At 34.6% G+C, this 13,901-nt stretch overlaps 1 protein-coding gene across 3 annotated transcripts in view; it reads left to right on the top strand.

Annotated features, from left to right (window-relative positions):
- The window catches only part of tmcc1a (transmembrane and coiled-coil domain family 1a), an 81,954-nt gene that overhangs the window by 17,995 nt on the left and 50,058 nt on the right, over positions 1–13,901 (top strand). For 2 of the 3 annotated variants that reach the window (XM_059333892.1, XM_059333893.1), the window contains exons 3-4: positions 11,610–11,651; positions 13,207–13,493. In XM_059333892.1, coding sequence (XP_059189875.1) covers positions 13,236–13,493 — 258 coding nt within the window. In that variant the 5' untranslated portion in view covers positions 11,610–11,651; positions 13,207–13,235. Of the gene's footprint in view, positions 1–11,609; positions 11,652–12,836; positions 13,494–13,901 lie in introns of those variants that run through there. The other variant, XM_059333891.1, reaches the window with a different exon arrangement.

Raw genomic sequence — 13,901 nt, 5'->3', positions numbered from 1 at the left:
GTGAATATGTTTACTGAGACTGGGATGTTTACACTAGAACCAAAATACAAAACAGTTAATAACCTTATTGGGGCTGAGATGATAAACCAAAGGAAATAAAGGCAAAATTTATTATGACCTCTTTGAATCTGGCACCAACACATAGCCCATTACAAAAAAACTAAAACTAACACTAAAACTAATAAAAACTAAACTAAAACTAAGCATTTAAAAAAAATAAAAACTAAACTAAAACTAGAAAACTCACTCTAAAAACTAACTAAAACTAACTGAATTTGAAAACAAAAATTCACAACGAAATTAAAACTAAAACTGATGAAAAATCCAAAACTATTATAACCTTGGTACGTACACAAATGCACATTTCCACACAATATAATTCCGGCTATCTCTCTCTCTTTCCTTTTCTGTCTTTGTCCAATAAAACACACACACACACACACACACACACACACACACACGCACACACACACTAGTGTTGCTGCCAGAACTCTCTGGCCTCGTTCCTCTCTTATTGATGTGTGTCTGCAGCACAAAGAGCAGCGATGGGCTGTGTGAGGCTCGGAGGGAACAAAGACTGGTCTATTCCAGCAGCTCTCTCTCTCCTCTGAAACACTGCATGGGCTTGTTGAAGCTATGGCCATATTTTGAGTTAAGCGACTGTATGTTCAGCAATGAACAACAACATGGCTGCTTCAGTGGCCAGATTCTCCCCCACTTGTGCTGGTCATGCCCACTCTGCAACTTTTTCTTTAAATGTCAGGAGTACACTGCAAGACTTTGCTGTAAATTTACAGTCAAATTCTAACAGTAACTTGCTGTATTATGATTGTACAGTATATTGCTGTGAAAGCAATGCATTGTGGGAGTTTTCATGATTGCTCAGGCATTCCAACGATCAAAATTATATATTTATTTTCAGGAATTTACTGTTTTCAGGAAAATCAAGTCATTATTTTCGAAAAGAAGACAAGTTTTATTTTATTTCTTTTTTGTCTGGGCTGAAATAATCACAATGTGTTGTTTTTCCAGCAATCCTAATATAGAGTTTAAATGGATTAGTTGTTACATAATTTAGAGTTAAACATTTAAATGTCAAGCTATTTTTTTTCTGCGTTACGAGACAGTTTGTCAGTAAACGGACCTGTATTTCTATAATACAGTAGAGGTACTGTACATTTTACAGTAACTTACTGGCGAAGCTGCTGCCAGTAATTTACTGTAATTTTACAGTAAAAAGTTTTACAGTGTAGAACTGAATAGAAGAGTGAAGAAGAGACACTGATCATGTTATTGTGCAGATATTTGGTTCAGAAGAACTATAACAAAGCAAAATCTGCATAAAAAACGGCATAATACACTACACTGTAAAACTTTTTACTGTAAAATTACAGTAAATTACTGGCAGCAGTTTCGCCAGTAAGTTACTGTAAAACTTACAGTACCTCTACTGTATTATAGAAATACAGGTCCGTTTACTGACAAACTGTCTCATAACGCAGAAAAAAAATAGCTTGACATTTAAATGTTTAACTCTAAATTATGTAACAACTAATCCATTTAAACTCTATATTAGGATTGCTGGAAAAACAACACATTGTGATTATTTCAGCCCAGACAAAAAAGAAATAAAATAAAACTTGTCTTCTTTTCGAAAATAATGACTTGATTTTCCTGACATGCTCAGCTGAAAACCTGAAAAAAATATATAATTTTGATCGTTGGAATGCCTGAGCAATCATGAAAACTCCCACAATGCATTGTTTTCACAGCAATATACTGTACAATCATAATACAGCAGGTTACTGTTAGAATTTGACTGTAAATTTACAGCAAAGTCTATTGATTTCACTTTATGCTAGATTGCACTTTGTCTGTTTAATCACTGAGCTGTTAGGACTGTTATGTCACTCTCACCATTATGTTAATCTCCTTTTAAATAATCACCTTTGATTGTCTTCTGTGTTCAATAATGTTAATGGATGTGATCTAAGAACACTTAAGTGCCGCGTCTTCATCAGTGAAACCTTTCTGAATGAAGCTGCAGCTGTTTTCTATGCAGAGAGGCCAAGTGAAACACTACAGGGAGCTGTCTGGGATATATATATATATATATATATATATATATATATAGTAATCTGTTGTTAAACTCTGGCACTTGACAGAACAGAGCTTGCTTAAAAAGGGCAAAGAAATCAGGAGGTTAAAGAAACAAGTATTTATCACTATGTTGAAGTATATTATACTGTCAAAAATGTTTGTAGAAATAACAGTAAAACTCTGTCAAATACATCAGAAATGGGGCGTAAAATTAAAAATTGTACATCACCGTATTAGACACTTTTAATTACCGTAAATCAAAGAATAGCACAAAACTTTTACTTTTTTCTGTCATAAACTGGAAGAAATATGCAGTTTTGCTGTAAAAATATAACATCTTCATGCTAAATTTATGGAGAAATACCATGATGTGTGATTGAATGATACAATTACCCTAAAAATAACAGGATTATTCAGTCTAAATTACAGTTTTTGCTGATATTTACATTTAAATTTAGAATAGAAAATCCACTCACTGTAATAAATATTAATTTTTTTTAGAGATATGGTGTTTAGTACATTTAACAGTGAGAAAATGTATTTTTACAAAAAATAAATGCTAAAAGTTACAGTGATGGCTTGTAAATATGTTAGTATATTTTTTATATTCACTGTGCCAGTGTATTTTACAGTGAAGTAATGTATTTTTCCAACAAAAAAAGTAAAAAATACTGTTTTGGCTGATATATACATTTAGGGTGTTTCATTGTTACTCAAACCGAATTAACCCATTTATCAATTTACGGTCTTTTACTGTCATGGTTTAACAGTTTTTCACCGTAAAATCTACAGACATTTTTAACAGTGTATATCACCATATTAGACAATTTAATTAATCAAAATCAAATCAAAGAATAGCACAAAACTTTTACTTTTTTCTGCCATAAAGTGGAAAAAACACACAGTTTTGCTGTAAAAATATAACATTTTCATGCAAAATTTATGGAGAAATACCATGATGTGTGAATGAATGACACAATTACCCTAAAATAACAGGAATACTCAGTCTAAATTACAGTTTTTGCTGATATTTACATTTAAATTTAGAATAGAAAATCCACTCACTGTAATTTTTACGGTGAAGTTCTGGCAACCACAGCTGCCGGTATTTTACCGTAAATTAAACAGAATATTTTTTACAGCGTATATTAATTATCCAATGCTTGTCACAGTCTGCAAAATGATAAAGTGTGAGTGTGAGTTGTGTTTTTTCTGCTCTACTGAGCGTTCACCAGACAATGAGAGCAGCTCAGCTGAATGAAACGAGCCCCAGAGCTCAGGACAAGGACCTGAGTGTGTGTTTATTTGTGTGTGTGTGAGTATTTATACAGGGCATGAGAGAGGCTGACACGGCTCCAGAGAGGCCATTGTCCATGTGGTCGTCTGTAATTCACCTTTGACAGTATTGTGACATTAGTGGGAATTATGCTGACTCAGCGAGGCGGCTGGTCCCAGCTGTCACTGACACCTGTTATCACTGATAAACGCTGATCTGTTTCTGTGGCGGACCAGGCTTAAATACTGATGCTGTTGATCCGAGGAGAAAGTGAAGAGGAAATTTGTAAAAATTCTGTTGTTTAACCCATTAAGGCCTAAAGCAGCTGGAAAAAAATGCCTGTAAAACCTCTGGGGGATTTTCAAATGAGCCCCTAAAACCTGAAGTTTTTCTGGAAATTCAACACCTACTAAATAATAGATTTTTCAGCCTCTGTAGCAGATAAAAATGAAATTCAAAAAGTATTTGAGAGCTTATACTCGTGGCTTTCATAGAAAGTTGAGTTTATTTGTCCAAACCTTCAATACAATTTTTTTTAAAAATCAACAAACTCAGCAAATGTTACATTTGACTGAATAAAAAATCCTATGCATAATACTAATACATGCCCATTAGCAAGATGCTAACATGATATGACCACTGGAAGAACAAGACATAGTTCTCATTAGCCTACTCTAATAAAAAAATAATAATTATCATAATAATAATAATAAATGATAATAATACATTTTATATATTGCACTTTTCAGGGTACTCAACGACGCATAAAGTAATATAAGACATAAACAGTCATGATTTCTTATATCATCATCACAATCAATTAGCCTATTATTATTATTAATATTAATATATTATTAATAATATTATTATCTCCAGATGGCCACAAATCTGTCTGTTCTTTGGTGAAAGTATGTCGTCTAAAAACATATTCCTCATCCATAAATCTGGTCGACTGGTTCCGAGGGTTCAAAGTCCAGATCAGCAATAAAATCATCGGCGCTGTTTTCATCAGATCTCTCCCGTCACTTCCTGCTGAGCTCCTCCGCTCATATATATATATATATATATATATATATATATATATATATATATATATATATATATATATATATAGATAGATATGCCTCCACTATAGTCGTCTTCCTCCATGATTTAAAGTTCTGGAAAAGTCCCATGTTGCATTGCGACACTCCCGCATGTATTCTGATCATGATTCTGATGCATTTCATTGGCCAAGAGACCGAAAATAGGTGGAAAAAAATACAAATACTACAAAATGACATATCCGCTGTCCCGGCCTTAATGGTAGAGTGACGCAACAGCGCTCCCTGTTTTAATGGTAGAAATGCGGTAATGCTTTCCCGGCGTCAATGGGTTAAATTGTCTGAAGCAAGCACTGTTAAACATCTCAATGATGAGATAAAAAGGGATAGTTTACTTGGGATTTCTTGCTCTCTAACATTATTTTCAAAATGAAAGTAAGTAAGTAAACTTCATTGATATAGCACCTTTCACTGACAGAAGTCACAAAGTGCTTCACATAGAAATCATACACATAACATAAAAATGTACATACAAGTTTTAAAAGACCAAAACAACAGCAATTTAAACAACCATAGCAGTCCCGAAACAATGAATCAAAAGCCTGAACAAATAAACATGTCTTCAGTTGGCTTTGAAAGTGTTTTCAAGTGTTAAAGAATATTAACCGCAGTATTTTTTAGTACACTCAAAAAAATAATTAAGCCAAAAATGTGGACTTTATTTAATTTAATTACATGTAAATTTTCCATGTAATTTTGTTACATACGTTGAATTTAAAAGGTCAAATTAAATGCAATGTTTTTCTTTCATTTAAAAGTAACATAAATAAATTAAATAACGTTAATGCAAATTACATAAATTTAATGTGTAAATTTACTTAAAGTTTATGTATACTTTTACATAAACCTTATGAGTTTCTTTATTAACAGATTACTGTTTAGGGAACACATATTCAACATTAATAAGTTGCTTATTATCATGCAAATAAGTAACATATTGGCTCTTAATTAGTCATTATTCAGTAGTTATTAATGCCTTATTCTGCATGGCCTTATTATACAACCAGTAAGACATTAACTAAGAGTTTTCCCTCTATTACCTCAGAATTATTGCTTATTAGTAGTAAGTAAGGAAGGTTTTTTATATGAGTTATGATCTTAATAAGCTTTACTTCGTATGGACTTTATAAGTCTCTTTAACTTTATATGTAATATTGAATGAACTCATAAGGTTTATGTAAAAGTATACGTACATTTTAAGTAAATCTACACATTAAGTTTACGTAGAAATTTGCATTAACCCATTGAATCCTGGAAAGCGTTTACGTCGTTTTGTAGTATTTTGTATAAGCTCTCAAATACTTTATGAATTTCATTTCTATCTGCTACAGAGGCTGAAAAATCTATTATTTAGTAGAAGAGTTCACACTTTTTTTTCCAGAATTTTTCCAGAATTTCCAGAAAATTAGAGGCTTATTTTAAAATCGCCCAGCGATTTTTCAGGCCTCAATGGGTTAACGTTATTTAATTTATCTATATTACTTTTTAATGAAAGAAAAACATTGCATTTAATTTGACCTTTTACATTCAACGTATGTAACAAAGTTACATGGAAAATTTACATGTAATTAACTTACATAAAGTCCAAATTTTTGGCTTAATAATTTTTTTGAGTGTGTGTTCCAACACTGCCAGGAGAGTAAAATATGGTGAAATGAAGCACTTTTTTGGGTCTGAATAGGACAATCCTCATTCAGAGGTCCATCTGGTGCTGTTTTTTGCGTCATCACCTCATCAAGGTGACTGAGGGACTCGCCTGCTCAGATTAAACAAAGATGCAGAACATCTCACACATACACAAACACACACCAGTCTGACAATAAACCTTTGTCCTCTAAAGGCTCCTGAAAGAGGATTTAGTTTGAATATAAAACCGTAGGCAATCAAGAAAACATCCAATCCAGCACTGGGATCATCCTGGGGATGAAGGAGGGGATTTATAGACCCAGAGGGAGGGGGGGCCTGCAGCTCCAGGACAGGATTAACTTAGGTTAACCCTCCACAATCAATTACACTTCACTGGGACTGCCAGGAAATGCCCCTCAGTGTGACGGGGCATGCATTATAAAATATGCATGCATGCTTGATTATGATACAAGTGTGCATGGCTCTCTGCCTGCTACACTCAAAAAAATAACTTGTTCCCAGAACGAAATAAAATGATGGAAATAATTTCCACCTAAATAAAATGCTTTAATCTAGCGAGAAACTACGGAAGCCCTGAACCGCAAGTGAAGAAATTTTTTTTTGAGATGTTATCTTGTTATTTCAAGATAATATCTCATTATTTCGAGATAATACACATATGTAAAAAAAAAAAAAAAAAGAATTAAAAAAAAAAAAAATCTTCCAAATTTTTTTTTTTCTTCAGATATTATCTCATTATTTCGAGATAATATTTCGTTATTTCGAGATAACACACCTATGTAAAAAAAAATATTTAAAAAAAAAAATTTTTTTTTTTTTTTTTTTTTTACATAGGTGTGTTATCTCGAAATAATGAGATAATATCTGAAGAAAAAAAAATTTGGAAGATTTTTTTTTTTTTTTATTCTTTTTTTTTTTTTTTTACATATGTGTATTATCTCAAAATAATGAGATATTATCTTGAAATAACAAGATAACATCTCAAAAAAAAATTTCTTCACTTGCGGTTCAGGGCTTCCGTAAGAAACAGTTTTGTTAAGTGAATAAAATGTAAATATGTCGGGTCAACATGATGTATTTGCGTTACTGTTAATTAATTACCAGGGCTCAGTCCAACTAGATTTGTAAGGGTAATTGTAACATACTAACATAATTTTCTTGGGCCATTTAAACGTGTATGACATTATTAAGAGTTACTTTATTTAATAGGGTAGTTACAACTACTTTTAAAATAGTGAAGTAAATGAATTAATTGTGCTGAGCCAACAAAACAAAGTTAGGTTGAAGTGGTTTAGCCTAAAAGATTACCTTTATCATATGAAAATGAACATAATAGTAATTATTCAGGAAATAGATAATTTTTAAAGAGTATTATATTCAGCAATTTAATTAGGTTGTTTTAACATAAAGTATTCTAGTACATTTTAAAGTGTTGCATTTTATGCTAAAACTACATGTTTTAAAACTGTTCAACCACAAAACATCATTTTATTTAGTGGAAGCTACATGTTAGACTAAGGAGAAGGTAACAGACACCCAGTTTGCTTTTTTTGAGTGTATTGTCATACAGCAAATTGGAGTTTTTTAAATTATACACATTTATAGTGATTTCTGTTTTAAATATTTGCATACACTACCGGTCAAAAGTTTTAGAACACCCCAACTTTTTCAGAATTTAATTGAAAATGATGCAGTTTAATGTCTCAGTGTACTCTGAAATTAATGCACATTGGCAACATTTAAAATTCTTTATTGAGCATGATAGTGTTTTGAAAGTAAAAAAAAGATTCAAAATCACATTTTATGTTGGACTAAAGGACTAAAAAAAGACACAAAATGACAAAAAAAGACACAAAATGACAAAAAAGACACCTAAAGACACAAAATGACTAAAGAAAAACACAAAATGACCTAAAAAGACACAAAATGACAAAAATTACACCAAAAGACACAAAATGACTAAAAAAAGACACAAAATGACTAAAAAAAGACACCTAAAGACACAAAATGACTAAAAAAAGACACAAAATGACAAAAAAAGACACCAAAAGACACAAAATGACAAGAAAAAGACACAAAATTACAAAAAAAAGACACAAAATGACCAAAAAAAGACACAAAATGACTAAAAAAAGACACAAAATGACTTACAAAGACATGAAAAGAATTCAAAAATGGACAAAATAGCCCAAGACTCCATAGAGTTAAGTTGTTAACCCATTTCTTGTTCCCTGAAAAAGGCCTACTTGTATAATTCTGAAATGTACATTATTTTCCAGTTTTGGTTAAGCTTACCTTTTTTTATTTACCTCTGGCAGTTCACCACTTACCTTTGGACCCTTTCAAGCTGTTCATTTGACTTGAACTGCTTGAATTTCAATAAAAAACTGGAAAAATTGGGGTGTTCTAAAACTTTAGACCGGTAGTGTATCTTAATTATTTTCAGGTTCTACAAGCAGATTGAGCAATTGCAACAGAATTATGTATTATGATACTTTTATGTCACTTTTTCATTACAATAAATTGCATTTCTACGGAAGAAAGTATTAGGATTAATGCAAACACTGCCCAGCTGTAATCTGTAAAAATATTGTTATAAAAAGCACAGTCTAACGGTTGACAGCACAATATCCTAATAGCTAACGGCAGCAGCAAGCTAGCAGGTGGCTAAACCTGTTCAGCACCTGCTCTCGCTCTCTTTGGCAGGCAACTTTCACATTCAACAGATTCACACCAGCCTATTAACACACATCCTCTAAATTAAGCACATCCATATCTGCTGGTGTGAATCTGCCTATTAAACACAGAAGATTAAACAGGATCAGATAGCTTGTTGAGAAAGTAAAAGCTGCTGTGTGAATGTGTTTATGTGCAGAAATGCACCTGATCTTAGCAGTGATTCTCATGAACAAGGTACAGCTCATAGAAAAAGTCCAAGAGCATTAAATACATATTTTCTTTGACCCTTTACACATATACAATCTAAAGTCACTGTTTAATATGAATTTATAATGTATTTTTAAAAATTTAAGCTATTTTCTGACATTTTTAGAGACACTGTGAGCAAAATTCATCACCGTAACACATTTTTAAATAGAAAAAACAAGTTTTTTATTTCCGTTTTTTTCTTTGGCAAGCACTTAAATATGCTCAAGGGTAGCTGATATAACCAACATGTATTTTATTAAAATATACACATATTTTATTGCAAACAATTCTATCATTACCGTAACATTTAACCATTTTTCCTCATCAATTTTCATTCAGATTTTGTTCTTTATACATTGTTAAAAAACATAATGTTTGATTATAATCTGTTAAATTATACATTTTTAAACAAATGTGTATTTATTTTTATAAAGTGTATTAAATATTGATTGTATATAAGTGTGGGGGAAACCATGACATTTTTATCTGGACGCATTACAGTAATGAATTTGTGAATCAAAAATATGTTTAAAAATATAGAAAATATTATTTTAACACAAAACAATGAATTGTGCCTCATCATGGCTATATTGTTCATTCATATAAAAGTGAAATATATTTAGTTTAATAAAGTACACTGTAAAAAAAGAATCTGTTTAATTTACGGTAAAATACCGGCAGCTGTGGTTGCCAGAACTTTACCGTAATAAATACAGTGAGCGTATGTAAATGTAAATATGTATGTAAAAATAATATTGAATGAATATATCGAAATACCGTTACATTCCTAATCTTAGTGTAATTCTCTATATTTGGTATCTGACGAAATGACTTATGATGCAGCATAGCTTCTTTTAAATGCATGAAAATGTGTTACACTTTACTTAACGCCAACAATGAAACATCATGATTAGCTATGCTGCATTATAGATGCGTCTATATGAACCTCACTTTACTTAAAGCATACATTGATCATTTATTTATACTTATGGCATCCTATGAGTCCTTATAACAACTGATTGTTGAGGTGTGTGTATAGAGGGGTATGAGTAGTTGTAATGTATTATAAGCCTCATCAGTCAGCCTGTAGTTTATAACCAGTCAAGAGCACTCATAAGACACTTGGATTTATAAGTCATTATAAGCTATATTTATAACTGTTGATATAGTGCATCATGAAGCTTTATATGTGTTTATGAATGCAGTCATAATGCATTATGATTGATTATAATGAGCATTATAATTCACTATGAATGCGCTCATAATGCACTATAGATGTAGTCTTCATAGAAAGTGTTACCGAAAATTTACATGTAATTAAATTACATAAAGTCCACATTTTTGGCTTAATAATTTTTTGGAGTGTGTGTATGTGAGTGTGTGAGGCCCTGTCTGTTTAACTTTGTGTTATTCTTCATGGCCTTCATTGCAGCTGAAGGAATATAGTTTTTAGATGTATCCGTCCCTCCCCGGGGCTCTGAGTGTTCCTGCTAGCTTGTTTTGCTGCTCTCAGTGGGAGCAGCTATTGATGCTGCAGGGAGGCTGGGCTGCCTGCCTGCTGTCTGTCTGCCTGTCTGTCTGTCTGTCTGTCTGTCTGTCTGTCTGTCTGTGGCTCTATCTCTGAGCTGATCACTGCTCCACCAATCAGCTTCCTTCTTGAGGAAGACAGCTCGTACGTTATCAGGTGTCCTCTCTGGTAATGTCACCGTCTTCCACTCAGCCAGGCGGCGTGCGAGGCTGCAGGAGGTTTCCGCGCTCTGTGCCGTGTGTTAGTGACAGAACACTGTGTTGTTTCTAGTGAGGGAAGCATTATGTCTTGATGCTGCCACAGGAAAAGCAGCCCAGGCCTTCAGGGGAAACTAAATGAGCCCCTGAAGGAACACATGAAGCTGTCACACAATATCATAGCATTTTGTTTCATAGCACCAACATTTTTATACTTTTTATACTGTATATTCATTTATTCTGCACTGGAATTCTATTCTACTCCTTAATACATACTCCTTCTTTAGACACTTTATTTTTTATTGTATTTTATTGTATTTTTATATTGTATTGCTTGAAGTATGCCTAGGTTGTTCTTTTTATTTAATTGTGTTGTTATTGTCTCTGTGTGTAATGCTGCTGCTACACTGGAATTTCCCAGCTTGGGATAAATAAAGTCTATCTATCTATCTATCTATCTATCTATCTATCTATCTATCTATCTATCTATCTATCTATCTATCTATCTATCTATCTATCTATCTATCTATCTATCTATCTATCTATCTATCTATCTATCTATCTATCTATCTATCTATCTATCTATCTATCTATCTATCTATCTATCTATCTATCTATCTATCTATCTATCTATCTATCTATCAGACGTTGTGTTCAGTATGCACAGCATGTTTGCAGCTCAGAGTCAGAATGATTATTGATTAGATTATTGAAACAGAGTGATATGAGAATGATGACAATGTTGAGGTCAGTGAGTACATTGAAGATATAAATCTAATCTTAAAATGACTCTTCTTTTCTTTCTTTCTTTCTTTCTTTGTCCCTCTCAGGTAATCCTGAAGAGAGAGTCACTAGCTGACGTTGGGCTGATGGTAGGTGGGTTTTTCTTCTTGTGATGTGACTCATTATCTCTTCTCCTCTGTTCTTCTCTCCATCATTTCTTTTAGTCGAGCAGCCTCTTGTGTCTCTCTGACTCCATCTCCCTCCAGGCTGGTGTTTATTTTTTCCCCTTCATGTACCTGCTTACTATTTAATTTATGTTCTGTTTTGTGATATGTGTGTCATGCTAGCAAACCTGGATCCAGCTTGTTTTCCTTTATTACTTCTAGAGCTAAATATGAGCTTTTGGGATCAATTTTAAAAGCAATACAAATTTTAAATGGGGATTAAATCAGCAATTACCAATATGTTGGCAGAATTCAAACTAAAGCTTCTCTATGTGTGTATTGTGCACCAATTTGGTACCAATATGACAAATGCCAATATGTGCAAAGTTAGGAAAGTAGCTTTCTAAGACAATTACGTTTTAAATCATATATTTTTTTATTTGTCATTATAATGGCAATGCATTACATTGTCAACGAATTATAGGAATCAAAACTGTGAGAATAAAATAAATAGCTTATACCATTTCTGAATCAACCCAAGCATTTTTTTTCCTGCATAAAACATAAACATAAAATAGTTTCACCAAGTTCTAATTAAATTGCATTTGCTCATGAAACATTGGCCTCTTTGAATGTAAAATCAACCAGGAGCAGATACAGATGTCACTAAGGCAACCTGTCTGATATCTTCACATGATGATGCAGTATTTATATATTATATAATATTTTATATTATATCTTTGTTCAGCAGATGAATGTGGTCCAGCCTGCAGACTGATCACTGTGCATTCACACCTTTTTTTTTTCATTTGCATTACATTTTTAAAGATACAGATGGTCACAAGTTAAAGTGAAAATGAGTCATTTCCTGTCTCTGGATCTCGGCAGCGTTCCAACATGCAGCTCATAATCCCTGTCCTCTCTCTCTGTGCTAGACCAGCATGGCTACTTGTTCCTGAATCAGAGATGCATGCTCCCTCTGTGGATTCATCCATTCATCCCTCTGACCGCCACTGAGCTGATCCACCCTCCATCAGACCCTCCCACCTCCACCTCCACTCTTCCCTCCTGTCCTCTTCTGTGTTCTAGTCTCCTCTCCCTCAGTCTTTGTCCTGGTTCGACCCTCTGCAGGTCTCACATGTTAGATAGAACAGTTCCTCCCTGCTATCCATGAGGGGTCAGCGGGACCATATGCAGCAGGGGGAGGCTGAGGGGGTGGGCCTCGTTTCAGGTCCTGGAGCTAAAAGAGAGGCAGGGGGATCACCAGACCCAGATCTGAAGAGGGTCCAGTCCCAGTCAGAGCAGCCCTCCTTCAGTAAGATGAGCCGTAACGCCAGGGGGAGCGTGGGGGTTCTTGGCCAGGGCCTGAAACAGCTGTTCCAGCAGCAGCGTAAACGCTTCTCCCTCTCCCGCTCCGCCATCCCCTCTTCCTCTTCCTCCTCCTCCTCTTCTTCTGTTGTGTCAGCAGGTGGCCCCTCCCCCTCTGGGCCCCGCTGTCCTGAACCTGACCCCCTTTCTGCTCCTGTGGTTCCCTCTGCAGCTGGCCAGGGCTCGGGCGCCGCCGGCACCATGAGGCGCGGGACCAGCCTGCAGAGCCGCCGCAGTAAAGGATCCGGCTCGGGGTCCGGGAGCGGAGACCGGGACCCTCTACTGAGGGGAAGCCCCCGGATACCGCACCGCCGCAACACCCACGACCCCCAGCAGCACGTCAGCCGCCCTCGCTCCTCCTCCACCACCGAGACCACGCCCAGCAGCCCCACGCCCGGATACACTGGCGGCGATGTGGGGCTGTCCTCAGGGTACCACTCCACCGAGGAGACGGACCGGGTGAGTGATCAATCATCACTACACACTGATCCATGCGTCTCTGTTACCCTTTTACTGCTGGCACACCTTGTTTATCAGTGAACTGTCAATCAAAGCCGAGGTTCACCTTGTAAGGCTGCTCGTGTAATATTCCCGTCTGTTTAATCTGTGAACACAGAGAACTCTACTGCTGATTATCAGATGGTGCATCTTACTTACTAATGAGACACATGAGACATGTATGCAAAGCAAGGTTATAATAGTTTTGGATTTTTCATCAGTTTTAGTTTTAATTTCGTTGTGAATTTTTGTTTTCAAATTCAGTTAGTTTTAGTTAGTTTTAAGAGTGAGTTTTCTAGTTTTAGTTTGGTTTTTAGTTTTTGAAAATGCTTAGTTTTAGTTTAGCTTTTATTAGTTTTAGTGTTAGTT

The sequence above is a fragment of the Centropristis striata genome, chromosome 5 (assembly GCF_030273125.1).
Source record: "Centropristis striata isolate RG_2023a ecotype Rhode Island chromosome 5, C.striata_1.0, whole genome shotgun sequence".
Taxonomy (NCBI): Eukaryota; Metazoa; Chordata; class Actinopteri; order Perciformes; family Serranidae; genus Centropristis; species Centropristis striata.
This window is presented reverse-complemented; position numbering and strand designations above follow the sequence as displayed.